The following is a 15,432-nucleotide window of genomic DNA, read 5'->3' on the forward strand; positions in this document are numbered from 1 at the left end:
TTTAAAACTGTGTTGCAAAAATAACTATTGTGGCCGCCAGAGGTGCCACCAACTGCTATGGTTACATTGGTGTGAAGGGGTGGAGAGGTAAAACAAAGCCGTGTTTTGTCCAGTTGCAGAAGACATGGTTGACATCACAGAAGTTGGTACAGCTACAAATGGTCATGTATCTGAGTTAAAAATCTCACATTACAGTATGACTTGAAGACTATACCTCTCCCTGAGCCATTGAGGTAATATTTTCTGTTTCTGTGGTTTGGTTTCCAAGGCTTGTGAAGCAAGCTGAGTAGGTTTAATAGTACATACATTTTTCTGACAGCAGGTAGGGCATATATAGATAGTTAATGACTCAACAGTGAAATATGCTAAAGGAATTTAGCCTGTGAAAGCCAGCTCTTGAGGTTTTTGTAATTATTTACGCAGGTTGAAATGTCTGAGACTTATGAATAAACTGCAGGAAGATTAGGGACTTACTGTCTCAGTATGTATGACAGTAATTACTGAAGGTCTGCTTTCCTTACACGCGTGGGCTTTCCCAAACACCTTTACTGAGACTGACTTGGTTAGAAAATTGACACTGTTTCTGCATCTGCAGCTCCTTGTTTTGCCTTGTTTCTGTCTGTTTATCTGGAGAAAAAACAAGTCTGTTTCACAATTTTTAAGAACTATATACTGTGTCTATTCATCTCTCAGGTGAAGGAGAAGATGTATTCTTCTACATTTATTGTATCTGAAGTTTGAAGGTTGGAGTGTTTTTTTGTTGTTGTTGTTTTCTTTCCTTTATCCTGCTTTATTTTCCCTTTAATTTGATGACAGTTCTGTGGACCTAATGGATCTGTTTTTCTGTAGGTCATCCTTCAGACACCTAGGATGGTGGGATGGAAACATGCTTGCTAAGTGAGAACATGACTGTCTACCTCTGATCTTGGCTAGTACAAATGACAGTGTAATTCTCATTTTCATGTAGCACTTAATGGACTGCCATGTTCACCATGTGGGAAAAAACCCCAATAACTATGTAACTATGCATTTCTGTTCCACAAAAGAAAGAACCACCACAACAGGTTTTCAGTTAATAGGAAAACATGGTTTGTGTAAATGCTTTCATAGGAGAAACTTTAGATTTTAGAGAGCTTTTTATCTAGTACATCAATGCATTTGAAAAACAACTAGGAATCAGAACTGAAAGCTGAAGCCAGACATTTGAATGGGAAATTTGGCACTGGAGTTTTTTTTATGAGGTAATGGATGATCAAGGGCAATAATACTTGGCTTTTAATGTCTTCAATAATTGATGTCTTTGAAAATGTTTCCCCAAAACAATAAGGCTCAGAAAAATATGCAGTGTTTAGTGAAGGTGGTCAGATTCGGTGATCTAGTGATCCCTTCTTGCCTTGGGCTAGAATTAGGGGCACGTTTCCAGCATTGTGGTCTTGTTGCAGACTTTAGAGAAGACATGGTGAACAAATGTTTCCCTGTAAAGAACGTGCCTGACTAAGCACTGGTATAGTTGGTAGCCATGGGTGTCTGCTGTCTTGTTGTTGTTCCTGCCAGATGCCATCATGTTGGTTGGTCTCACAGCCAGCAAGAGTAGTAGGAGATTCCTAAATCTTGAGTACTGGAGGCCTGTGTTCCTTCAGTGGATAGAAACTCTCATATGTTGCACAGGAGTGTTTTCTTTTCCACCTTGACTAACAAGACTGGTCATAGTTTGTTTTACTAGCTTTTCCCAGTCTCATTTGCCACAGCTGGACGCAATCTCAAATATTTTATTTCTTTCACTCAGTTTTCTTCTTTGGTTCTTCCATAGAACAATTTATTTTTTTTTCTGTGAGTTTTCTGCTGTTCCTGGCATCCCTGTTCTTTTTTTTTTCTGCTGAATACTCAGTTTTCCATCACAAGATTCCATCTCCTATTTTGTCCTGTTCCTTTGCATCAACTTCTTTGGCTCCCCATTCTAGTCTTTTGCCAGCCATCCCATGTTTCCTCTGCACTTTGCATTGTTCTTGGATCTTTTTTTTAATTGTTTGCTTTCTACTCTCTCAGTACTTCAGTCCTTTCTTAAGCACTAAATAGACAAGTAGTTCTTTTCTGTTTGGTCCTCTTTGGTAACTTTAACTGTGGGATTTGGTGCAGGGGTCTCTTGTATGTTGTGCATTACACAATGAAGTCCCGCTTTTGAACAGATCTCCAAAAGGGAAGAAGACTAATGCAGCATTTTATTGAGGTTTGGCAGTCTTGGATAAAAGTAGTTTGGTAGAATGCATGCTACTTTTTGCTGTAATTACAGCATTAGTGAATACTAAAGTGTACCAAACATGGTATAAAGAAATTAACATCACTTTGAAGTAAAGGGTTAAAAGCCTGGACCTTACATGAGCGGAGCCTCTGACAAGCAGGTTATATCGAGGCCAAGGGAATCAAAAGGGATCCCTGGCTTGTTTCAATAAACTGGTTTTTGGGACATGTATAGCACTTAAGTCTTTGTTGATGACCTTTGTTAGTTAGTAGATTATTTTTCATTTTTGAAATAGATTGTCTCCATTGTTCTCATTAATGAGCATTTCTAAGATTCAGCAGTATTTGATGGATAGAAGAACTTAGAAAAAGGGAAAGAAGAGTAGGAAAAATGCTGAACTAAGGAGCTTTATTTCATGATTATTTTACCTTTTGTAGAATAAGTTACGCTAGTCTTGCAAAATCAGTCTTGCAGTGGTCTTGCAGGGTTATCCCTCTGAGTTAGACCCACAGAAGAGTGGAAAGAGGCTTTTCCACCCTCACAAATAAGTGCACAGAGCTCTTGGAATAATTTTAATAATTTTTACATATTTGTCAGGCAAAGTTTCACTTTTTCAGCTAAACTGATCTAATAGCTAGCAATTCCCAAATGGACAATCTCATCCCCTTTTCCTTACGTGCTGACCCAAGTGCTTTACTGATGCTGCAACTGACTTATGGAGGATTTTGTGATACTGTCTTTTTTTTGGTGCAATATAATTCTTGATGACTTTATATTTCTTTTTTGTGGTAGCCTTTCAAGTTCTAAAAGTTATAACATTTTCATTTTATTAAATGTCTAGTCTTGTTTGTAAGATTGAATAATTGCAAAGGTAGAACTTTTGCAAAGAAATTAGCCAAAATGCAGCTCTCCCTGAATCCCATTGTTTCACAGCAGTCTCGCTCTCAAGACAGACTTAAATGTTGTACTCGTCTTTAGCCCTATAAACATATAGGAGGGTTTCTGACTGCATAGTCTTTGTGTAGTTTCTCTTCAAATATAACTCGTGCGCAAGGTGTATCAGTTTAAACTCTCAGGAAAGCTCACTTCTGCTTTATTCCCCCTCCCCCTATTTTTTTTGGCCATTAAGGACATTGAGGTAGTTTTGAGGTCATTAAGGACAATGGAAAGCATACATTCATTCTAGAAATTCATTCTGTTCTTGATGACTAAATGTTGATGTGCTTATTTAGAAAATAGTGTCCTGCTAATACTTGAATCGGAACTTCAAGTAGAAAGCAGATCTGCTCTTAAATTATGCAGAAAGACTGGTCCCTCTGTAATAATATGCATGGAATATTTGGTTTAAATTGTAGACCTGCAAATGTTGAAGATTTAGGACTTCTCTAAAGGTTTCAATGATAATGATATAGAAGTATAATCAAGTATCAGAGTTAGGTGACCTTCAAGAAAGGGGTATGTGGGCATGTACAGCAAAACTCCCTTTACATTAATGCATTACTATGGGGAAGGAAAAGCCTTTGCCAGCAAAACTTATATTCATGTGTTATTATGAACTTATGAACATGTGTTCATAAAGTAAATTACTGCAGCAAAGGGCCTTTTTCTCCTGATATTTCTAAGTACAGTAAAAGTACTGGTTTGAAATAAAGAGATATGGAGGGAAAAGACAAATAGCTTTCAGATATCAGTTGTTTTGTTGTTCTTAAAACACTCCTTTTTACTTTTGAAGATCAAGTTCTTTATAATGTTGCCATGAACCAGTGGAAACAATTTGTGTAACTGAGATTTAACTGATTTAGAGATTCATTTTGGTAAAAGCATCATGGAACATAACATTTTCATATTAGTCAATAATGAATGCGGTTGGAAAAAAACCAATGATTTCTTCTTTTACAGAAAAGCCTGCCATTGCTCCACCTGTCTTTGTATTTCAGAAGGATAAAGCACAGAAGGTAAGGAGATGTTGACTTGTTTTTTGTTTGTTTTTGTTCTGTAGCCCTGAATCATTCCATGGTGAGCAACTGTTTATATTGTTTTGAAGTTGAAGATGGATAATAGAGCATTAACATAATTAATGGGCAGAGAGTGAAGAGGTACTGGAGGGCTAACAGTGGGAAGATGTATGATGGTGGCCTGCAATGGGTAGCTCTTCAGACAGAAGATGGACCAAGTCTGGCAGGAAAAGTATCTTCAGAACTGTATCTTGAAAGGGACAGGTGGCAAAGGAGTGCTGACAGTTGCAGTTGCATGAGAAAACTCTGTTATCAGAAAAAGAAATGTTACAGTTAAGACAAAGCAAAGAAAAGCATGGTCTAGATTATTGCTTTTCACCTTAGTATATTTAAATGTATCTCATTTCTTTAGTTAGTAAGCTGTGTAGTGTCTAATTACCTTGGAAAAAGGTAATCCTGTTCCCTCACCTGTCCCTCTACCCCTGCCATGTGTTCCTGTCCCCTGCCTTTGGGTCTGTGGTAGCGGTTATACAGTGTTGAGGTAAGTTGGAGCTGTGCTGTAATCTGCTGGAAGGTGTTCCATGGGTGAGCTTGTGTTGTACCAAGAGGTTGATAGAACTCATCCTGTGGCTGCAGAAGGAGTAGAGCTCAGGAGAGAAATGAGAGCTGAAGGAAGGAGCAGGACCTTCCCTTTAATAGAAATTGCTATTAAATTGAAAGAGATTTAATGGAAAACTATGGGCATGTAGACCAAGTGCAGTATAGTTTGCATTCCTTTTCACTCTGAAAATGATATACAAAATATTATGGTGTAATGCTAGGGTGTAGTTTTCCTTACTTTTTTTTTTCCAAACAGTAAGCCTTCCAGTTTCTTATATCGTAAAAAATTTTTGGTAAAAGAAATTTATAAGAATCCCAATATATTGTGGTATTTAATTCTGCCTGATTAATAGTAAAAGCTGTTAACATTTGGAAAACAAAAATCATGGTTACCCTTGTTTCAGCTGAAGCTGGTGGGAATCAAGAGAAGTGTACTCATGTACACATAATTAAGTTTTTGTTGAATCACTGGATTGTTATATTTGTGCAATCAGAAAATCTTTTCAAATGTTTGAATAGAAATACTGAACCATTTTGCAGTTGGTAGCTTGCTTTGGTTTGGAACAAGTATGACTTGAACTTTCTCATGGATTTTGTAGGCATATTCCTCAGCAGGAGCTTGAAATCTTTTGCAGCTTGGAAAGGATTTAAATCTGCCATTCTTCTAATATTAGCTAGTCAAATATATCTTGGAGTAAGTACTTTTGAGATGTTCCTTCCAACATATTTTATAGTGACCATTTACATGTACTTTGGAACAAAGGGAGGGCTAGTATTTGTGCTATCAGTTTGGATCACAGTTTCCTTCTAGGAAACAGCTCCCAATCACCTGCTGTTGCTTAGACTGTTCCTGAAGTCCCTTCTGAGTTGCACTATGGTGAGTTTTCTCCCTAGGTGTCCTTTAACCTGGCAGTGCTTCCACAGTTAGTCTGGAAGCAGTGATCATAGCGATGTGCAACCCAGGCAGAGCAACATGGTCCTGTGTCCTTTCTTTGCTGGCCTGGTCCTTCAGTGCTAAGCTGGCAGGTCTCAAGTTCCTTCGTGTTGTACCTTCTGCTTTTGCACAGAGTGCATACCTGCAGTGGCCTGCATACAGTGCATGCCTTCAGTGTTAGGCTGTGCAAGCTCCTTTGTTGGGCTGTGGGACAAATCTGTTGCACTCTGGTATGTCTCAAGAAAATATTTGTAAAAAATCTTAACTAAAGGCTTAATGGTTTTTTTTGGCTGGCAGAGAGGATCCAGAGTTCTAGGAAGAGGGATCTGTGATTTAGTCTTCCCAACTGCTTCTGATGCTGAGGACTATGGTGATGTTGAGTAGTTATCTGTGTGCAGGACAGCCTCTGCCAAGGCACAGCCAGAAAGCCTGATGGGGTGGAGGGGCTGTGTGTATCGAGGCCTGTGGGTGAGCCAAGCATCTTAAAGGCACAGGGGTTATAACTGAGTTAGAAATTGATCTAAATGCTAAGTGGTATTGGTGCTCAAGAGGGGGCTAGCCATGGTCAGTATGGGCATGGAATAGGTGTAGCTTGGCTGGGCAACAGGGCTTGTTCCTTGAAGCAGATCATGAGGAGTCTACCAGTGGCATCTGGCATTTGGTTGCAAGTTTCCAAAGTGTAATACATCTATTAACAAACAAATGCTTATGTTAAACTGTGTAATGTGTGGAGATGTACAACTTTCTTGTGGGGGGTGGTTAATAATCATTTTAGTAGCTTATATTGTGTGTATTTGAAACTAGAGAAAAAGAGTGAGAGAAGCATTAGTGCTGTGCTTCTTGCCATTTTATTAAAGGGCCAAAGCTTGCTTGTTGCTTGTGCCAGTAGCTGGTTTTGGTAGTGTTGACACAATAGTAATAGAGTCAGAATAGGGTGCTGTCAGCCGAAAGTAACAGCTATTTAATATACACTGTATATATCAGAACCTAGCATTCAGACCAGCTGAGTGTCCCTTTAATCAACTTAATCAAGAAAAGGTCACTGATCGAGTCCTTTCACTGTATTTTTGGAAAGACTAACAGCTAACTCTTACCTTTAATGGTTAACTCCATTACTGTTTCCGTACAAGGTGCCTGGTTAAGTGCATTGCCTGCCACAAAAGATTATCCTTATTAAAGTTAACAGGGAAAATCTATTAACAGAGGAGTTCTTCCTAGAGCAATGTTTTGAAGAAAATGCAAAAGTAACTTCAAAATAGCTGACAAACAACACACTTCTCAAATATGTATTTTTTCTATGTACATTACAATTTTTAACTTAGCAAAATGTCTGTCTAGTCAAGTTGGCTTTCTTCTGGAGCTGTAAGCCAAGTGTTCATGGAGGCTTTTCGGTGCCAACACAGCAATCTGACAGTAAGCTAAGAGTGAGGAGAAGGCATTGCATTGTGTATTCAATTAACTGTCTGTGATGATTGTTTAGATGTTTGCCTAGTGGTCTTCTGCATCAAACAGGACATCCCAAGCGGAATTATTTTGCTGCAGCGTCTACAGGCCCTCTCAGTATTAGGACCTGTTCAGTGGTCTTAACTGACTTTTCTGGAGCTAACATTGTCTACTATTAAGTTAAACAACATTATTTTTTCTAGAAATCTCTACTGAAGTTTGTGCTTGTAAGGTGTCAGACATCTATTTCTCCATTAGAAGTTGGAAAATACTCAGCATGTTGTAGGACAAAATGCATACTGGTCTGGAAACTAATTTTTTAGCTGGCTGTTCCAGCTAAGGTTGTACACAGTTTAGTAAACTTAGTGTAACTAAGAAAAGGTGATTGTCTTCTGAGAGGTATGGAGGGTGCTGCTTACCAGGGTCTTGTATCAGGGATGTAACTGAGAGACTACCAAGCTTCGTACAGTCCACTGACTGTTATCCACTGCTGTTTTTTCATGTGGGCACTGGTGATATAGCTGGGAGCAGTCTGAGGAATATCAAAAAGGATTACAGAGCCCTGGGAGTGACGGTGAGGGACTCTGGAGTGCAGGTAGTTTTTTTTCATCAATCCTCTTGGTCAAGGGAAGGGGTTTGAAAGGGGCAGTTGAATCTGGTGAACCAACAAATAGTTACGGGACTGGTGCCACAGCCATGGGTTCAGCTACTTAGACCACGGGACTTGCTTTGAGAAACCTGGTCTACTGGAGGCTGAAAGGGTCCATATGTCAGAGAAGGGGAAGAGCATCTGCAGTCATAGACTTGCCAAGCTGGTGAAGAGGGCTTTAAAGTTGCCAGGGGAGGGGAATGTCAATCCATCCCACTCCTACCAGTTTAATGCCAGTGCCATTAATAGATGCCCAGAGACTGAAGAGGGATCACAGGTCAGCAGGAGAGCACCTGAAGAGCAGCACAAAGGAACGTCAGCCAGTAAGTCAGCTTCTTCAGGGGCCCAACTTAAATGCGTCTAGCCAAATACATGTAGCATGGGGAATAAACAAGAGGAGTTAGAGACATGCACATGCTTGCAGGGCTATGATCTTATTTGCATCATGGACATGTGGCGAGATGGCTCCTATGACTGGAGTGTTGGAATGGAAGGATACAGGCTTTTTAGGAAGGACAGGCAGGTGAGATGAGAAGGGGGTGTTGCCCTCTATGACCAGCTGGAGTGCATGGACCTCTGCCTGGGAATGGCTGAGGAGCTGACTGAGAGCCTATGGGTCAGGATTAAAGGGAGGGCAGGGACAGGTGACATTATAGTGGGGGTCTGCTACAGCCCACCCGACCAGGAAGACTGAGAGGATAAGGCCTTCTATAGACAAATAGGAGCAGACTCACATTCACAAGCCCTGGTCCTTATGGGAGACTTCAACCACCTTGATATCTGTTGGAGGGGCAGCATGGCAGGGCATAAGTAATCCAGGAGGTTCCTGGAATGTGTTGATGACAGCTTCCTTCTCCAAGTGATAGAGGAGCCAATGAGGAGAGGTGCTATGGTGGACCTTGTTCTCACCAGCAAGGAGGGGCTGGTGGGGAGTGTGAAGCTCAAGGGCAGCCTTGGCTGCAGTGCCCATGAAATGGTGGATTTCAAGATCCTTAGGGAGGAGGGCGCACAGCAGGCTTGCTACCCTGGGCTTCAGGAGAGCAGACCTTGGACCCTTCAGGGATCTGCTTGGTAGGGTACCATGGGATACAGCCCTGGATGGAAGAGGGGCCCAAGAAAGCTGGTTAATATTCAAAGATCACCTCCTCCAAGCTTAGGAGCAGTGCATCCCAACAAAGAGGAAGTCAGGCAAAAACACCATGAGGCCTGCGTGAATGAACAAGGAGCTCCTGGACAAACTCAAAACACAAAAAGGAAGCCTCCAGAGGGTGGAAGCAAGGACAGGTAGCCTGGGAGGAGTACAGAGAAATTGTCTGAGCACCCAGGGATGAAGTTAGGAAAGCTAAAGCCCTGATAGAATTAAATCTGGCCAGGGAAGTTAAGGGCAACAAGAAAAGCTTCTATAGGTATGTTAGTGATAAAAGGAAGACTAGGGAAAATGTGGGCCCTCTCCAGGAGGAAACAGGAGACCTGGTTACCTGGGATATGGAGAAGGCTGAAGTACTCAACTTTTTTTGCCTCAGTCTTCACTGGCAAGCGCTCCAGCCACGCCACCCACGTCACAGAAGGCAAAGGCAGGAACTGGGAGAATGTAGAACCATCCACTGTAGGAGAAGACCAGGTTCAAGTCCATGTGAAGGTGCACAAATCCATGAGACCTGATGAGATGCATCTGTAGGTCCTGAGGGAACTGGCGGTGAAGTGGCTAAGCCACTGTCGACCATGTTTGAGAAGTCGTGGCAGTCTGGGGAAGTTCCCACTGACTGGAAAAAGGGAAACATAACCCCCATTTTTAAAAATGGGAAAAAAAGGAAGACCTGGGGAGCTACAGGCCAGTCTTACCTCTGTGCCCAGCAAGATCATGGAGCAGATCCTCCTGGAAACCATGCTAGGGCACATGGAAAATAAGGATGTGATTGGTGGCAGCCAACATGGCTTCACTAAGGGCAAATTGTGCCTGACAAATTTGGTGGCCTTCTACAAGGGCTTACAGCATTGCTGGATAAGGGAAGAGCAACGGGCTGCATCTGCCTGGATTTGTGCAGAGCATTTGACACTGTCCTGCATGACATCCTTGTCTCTAAATTGGAGAGACATGGATTTGACAGAGGGTCCACTGGGTGGGTAAGGAATTGGCTGGATGGTTGCACTCAGAGTTGCGGTCAATGGCTCAATGTCCAGGTGGAGAGCAGTGATGAGTGGTGTTCCTCAGGGGTCAGTATTGGGACAGGAGCTGTTTAACATCTTTGCTAGAGACATGGACAGTGGGATTGAGTGCACCCTCAGGAGGTTTGCCAACAACACCAAGCTGTGTGGTGTGGTCAACATGCTGGAGGGAAGCGATGCCATCCAGACAAATCCTGACAGGCTTGAGAGGTGGGCCCGTGGGAACCTCATGAAGGTCAACAAGGCCAAGTGCAAGATTCTGCAGATGGGTCGGGGCAATCCCAAGCACAAATACAAGCTGGGTGATGAGTGGATTCAGAGCAGCCCTGTGGAGAAGGACTTGGGGGTATTAGTGGCTGAAAAACTGAGTATCAGCCAGCAACGTGTGCTCACAACCCAGAATGCCAATCGCATTCTGGGCTGCACCAAAAGAAGTGTGGCTAGCAGGTCGAGGGAGGGGATTCTCCCCCTCTACTCCACTCTTGTGAGACCCCACCTGCAGTACTGTGTTCAGCTCTGGGACCCCCAGCATAAGAAAGACACAGATCTGCTCAAGGAGGTCCAGAGGAGGGACATGAAGGTGATCAGAGGGCTGGAGAACCTCTCCTGTGAGGACAGGCTGAGAGAGTTGGGGTTGTTGAGCCTGGAGAAGAGAAGGCTCTGGGGGCAACCTTATAGTGGCCTTCCAGTACTTAAAGGGGGCCTACAGGAAAGGTGGGGAGGGATTCTTTATCGGGGAGTATAGTGATAGGATGAGGGGTAACAGTTTTAAACTGAAAGAGGGTAGATTTAGATTGGACATAAGGAAGAAGTGTTTTACTGTGAGGGTGGTGAGGCACTGGAACAGGTTGCCTGGAGAACTTGTGGATGCCCCATCCCTGGAAGTGTGCAAGGCCAGGCTGGATGGGGCTTTGAGCAACCTGGTCTAGTGGAAGGTGTCCTCGCTCATGGCAAGGGGGTTGGAACTAGATGATCTTGAAGGTCGCTTCCAACCTAAAACATTATGATTCTATGATCAGAACCTGCAGTTTGTCATATTTATTTAGAGGGGACAAAAAGCACATTGTGTTTAGAATGATGCCTCTTAATTTTACTTTCAGTAAGGAGGTTCTGGCTGTCTTTCACAGGTAAAAAGATAGGATTACTCCATCTTTTCTGATTTTCATTATAGATATCAATTAATGGTGGTTGTAAAGTTGGCTGTTTCCACATTTGTCCAGTGAGTCTCCATTTTCATATTTTTATTCTCCTTAACTCTTTGAGAACTATTTTTATGATGTATGAAATAGAATTCTTGCAAATATCTGAATGATAGCATCCAAATATCGTCCTTGTTTATACACTGGTATTCATTTTTCTGACAAGCAGAGCTTCTAGTGCTGATACTGGTTGGAAAATTGCATCGGCTTAGGAAGACTCATAGCTGTTAAGATCTGAAAGCAACATAAAGTCCTAACCTTGCTATGTTAACCATAGAATGTTACTGTTACTCCATTACCTATCCTGATAACTTGTACAGGAACTATACTGTGCTTTTCATAGCACTTTTTGAATTAAAGTTTTCAATTGATAGATACAACTTTTTCTATGATTAATTTTTGTCTCTTGTTAGACTTGTGTTTCTCCTCTGAAACTAACTTTAACTTCTGCCATAAAACCATTTCATGACAGTTTCTGGCTGTAGGTTACTTGAAGTCATTTTATGAAGTTAACTTTTAACTTGATTTCTGAGGTCAAAGTATGCTGAAGTCTTTCTTGCATTTACATATTAAGTAGGTATAATAGCTCAAACAAATTTAACCAGTAGTGTTGTAAAGAAACAATTTGTCAAAAAATGTTTTTAAAGTAGTGTCCTTTGTTCTGTAAGTGTGAGGTGTGGTATTCTTCCAGTTGTTGATTGCTGCAATACGAGGATCATCATGACTCCCTAGTCATGAGTACTACAAAAGGTACTCAACTCAGCTTTAAAAAATGTTTTTGCATTTTAAAACAAGACATTGTCTAATATGTAGCTTGCACTGTGTCCTCTTCCCTCCACCAGCTTGGGTTGGAGGTAATGGTAGAATATAGAAAAGAAGACTTTATTTCTAGCTTGTTATGTAACTAGTTTTGGTCAGTGTACTGCTTTCTATAGGTGAGTTAGTAGTGATGAGCTTTTAAGGATGGCTCTGAAGGAAGATAAGTTACGCGAAATTTTGGTCATGTCCCATGCCTAAGTGGTGCTGCAAAATTAAGGTATAACTGGCAGCTGGGTGGTAAAGGGGTAGTTCTTGGAGCGAACAAGGATTTATATCCTTAAGTTGTTAGATCTGTCATCATGGTTTTAACTGTGGAGCTTTAAAAAATAGATGTGGAGTTGTAAAAGTGATTTAAGTGATTAGAAAGATGGCATTCCCATGTAGTCTGGAGAGCAAGATCATGAATTTAGAAAAGAGGAAGTTGTATTGGACAATACATAAAGTAGGGATTGGTTGAAGTCCTGGTTTGATGTAGTATGATTTGGAAATGCCTGCGTTTTGGTGGTTTGAGGAGATGGATGATTAGAAAATGTTGTTTGTGCTATGGGCATGACTTGTAGGTTTAGGATGGTGGCAGAGCGAGAGCTGTGGAGGAAGTCACTTGATTAGGGAGAGGCAACAATATTTCGTTTTCCAGGCTCTTACCATTGTTAGCACAGCTGCCAAGAGGTTTTGTTAGGAAGACCTAGTTGAACTGTGTTGTAAGTCAATAGTATACTTAAGGAATTAAAATTAATGCTTAAGACTTCATGATTGTGAATATATTGCTACACTGCTGCACTTAGAAGAGCAGTCATAAACATATTTGGAGAGGACAGTTGTACAAGGCAAAGCTTAGAGGCATATAGAGAGGCTGATAATGTCAAAGGCTACTGAGAATACCAGCAAGAGTTGTCCTCAGCTCTAAGCAGGTGAAGATTGTGAAAAGATATACCAAGGGTAGTCTTTTGGGGCCATTGGATATGGGTGCTAGTTTGGGGAAAATGAGGAAAGGAGGCATAAATAGCTCAGCTTAGAATTGGGAGGAAAAACTGACCCAAGGGTTTGTGCCAGTCCTTGTAAAAAAGGAATATTATTTCCTTGCCTATATTTGGTGGTTTTAGCATCACGTTAATCTTGGCTCTTATGTATTTCTTCATGTCTCTCCTTATTTCCTGCAATGCAGAGGAAGCCGAATCTCCAAGTAGACTCTTACGTATTTAGTCTAGGTGTGTTATTTTTGTGTTTTAATAAAATAGATGTTGTTCGATCTGGCTGAGCAAGGTGAGTTTGTGTAGCTGGCTTTCTAACATTTTTAATCTCTCCATTGATCTTTGCCTTAGTATTTAAGAGACAGGAACAGATTTCTGCCAAGTTCTTCCTAGAGCTGTACTTACAAGGAATGATTCCTCTAGAGAAGAGGAGGCTCAAAAAGACACACAAATCATCATAGACATAAAACATGACAGCAAAAAGGAAGAGAATGAACTGTTTTTCACCAGCTCCAAAGAACTTCAAACAAGAACTTAGATCAGAATTTATGAAGTTAAGAGATTAGAAAACACTTCCAATAGTAAACATGACTGAAGACTAAAATGAATTTGAAGAGCTTGCAGTTTGCCTTGGACGTGCTTTTTTGAGAACAGCTGTACAAACTTCTGTCTGGAGCAGTTTTGGTTTGACAAATCCGTGAGGTCTTTGTTGGTTTTGTCTTCCATGTCTTAAATCACATACTATTCACAAAATTCTGAAACTTGCAGTAGTTTTTGATCCACCTACTATATACATTTTTCTTAAACATAATTTTATGTATTGACCTGGCCAAGAAATTCTCATCTTGGCATCAGATTTTTCTGCATAAAAGTGGTGATTGGCAATAATTGTTATTTTTGGTTTGTTTCTTTTCTGAGTCTTGAAGCACATATTCCAGTTTTGCTTAAGGTAGAATTCAGATTTATGCTGGAAGCTTACCTTGTTTATTTCACTTCTTAAAATACTCACCATGTATTAAAAAAATTACTAAAATCTGATGCAAGTTTACTTAGTGTACTTTGAGATGTTCTAGACTGTATTGATATGAATTACTTGCAAAATAATTTGTCATTTTCACTTCTAAGTATATAGCACAAGTGTGCATTGAATGTTCTTGCCTCTTCTTGCATTATTAGCAATTTTATGATCTGTAGCTAGAAGTCAGCATAAACTGCTGGTAAGGCTTTTTTTTCCTTTGAATTTTTCCTATTGCTTGCTGAACCCAAGCATGTGAGCTACTTACCATCCACATGATCCTCTGACAAGGGGTTCAGCAGGATGGGTTTTTGTCTCCTTTAGTTTTGTTGGGGTTTTTTTGAACCTGTTATAGCCTGGTTTAATTTGATGCCTTCCAGCTCTTGCTCTGTGGGAGTCACTGCATTGCCATCCTATATGCCACTCCTGTTTTCATAGCTATATTCCTGCTCCTTTTCCCTCCAAATTATGTGTGTTATGGCTGAAGAACAAGGTCTTTAGCTATTTTTATGTGGAAACACTTCCATACCCTCTTCCTATGCATCATTTTGCTTCTTATGGGCACTGAATCTTAGTCATCTTCAACCCCAGAGTCTGTCAGTTTCCTAATCGTTCCCTGTTGCCTCCAGATCCCTGGTGATGGTTAGCTCATCCTGAGGTTCATTCTGGCTGTTGACAAGGATGGTCTCCCCCATCCCCATTTCCTAGTACCCTTCTGGTTATAGCTTTCAGATTTTCCACATTGTGGTTTTCAGGGTGTCCGTTGTCATCCTGCCTGCCCCCCTTCCCCCCCCCCCCCCCCCCCCCCCCCAGGTTCTTCAAAGGCTGTGTGAATACTGGCAGGGTTGTCTTCATCACCTGTACGGTTGGACTACGGCTGTGGTCTGTTTAGTCCTACTGCGGTCTTCTCTTCTGTAGTGGTCTGGCACTCTCGACCACGGGAGAAGTGAGGAGTCTTTCAGCTCGGAAGCCAAGTGAAGTTGGTTATGCTGCCAGCTCTCTTCTGATCCTCAGGCTGAAAGCTTGCAGATTCCAGTAACTATAGACAAGGCGATACAGGTTTAGATGTTTAAACTGTTCTACATGTACCTGAAAACTAGAAACCTGACTGGATAAGCGAGACCCCAATTACCTCCCTTGCAGAGGGAGAGCTGCTGTTGTATGCGTGGCCCTGCTATCTCTGCTTAGTGCGGATGAACTGCCTCTGGCCCTGTGGATGGCCAGAGAATCTGTTTTGGTGAAATTGAAGAGATATGGGCGAGAGGTTTGTGTTGTGAGGTTCATGGGGAGGATTTGGTGTAGCAGAGTGAGAGGACCAGAGGACACATGCAATGTAAGCTGAGAGAAAAATCCCATCTTGAGTGCTGCTGCTTGCAAAATTGCTGTTGTGGTTAGTGTGATGCAGGTAACTTGTGACTTAGTTCTTGTACTTTTTTTATGGC

At 41.4% G+C, this 15,432-nt stretch overlaps 1 protein-coding gene across 2 annotated transcripts in view; it reads left to right on the plus strand.

Moving 5' to 3' along the window:
* Positions 1 to 15,432, plus strand: part of RANBP3 (RAN binding protein 3) — a 57,529-nt gene that overhangs the window by 6,306 nt on the left and 35,791 nt on the right. For both annotated transcript variants that reach the window (XM_049807570.1, XM_049807571.1), the window contains exon 2: positions 4,139 to 4,194. In XM_049807570.1, the coding sequence (XP_049663527.1) occupies positions 4,139 to 4,194 (56 nt within the window). The remainder of the gene's footprint in view (positions 1 to 4,138; positions 4,195 to 15,432) is intronic.

This window comes from Accipiter gentilis, chromosome 8 (genome assembly GCF_929443795.1).
Source record: "Accipiter gentilis chromosome 8, bAccGen1.1, whole genome shotgun sequence".
Lineage (NCBI taxonomy): Eukaryota > Metazoa > Chordata > Aves > Accipitriformes > Accipitridae > Astur > Astur gentilis.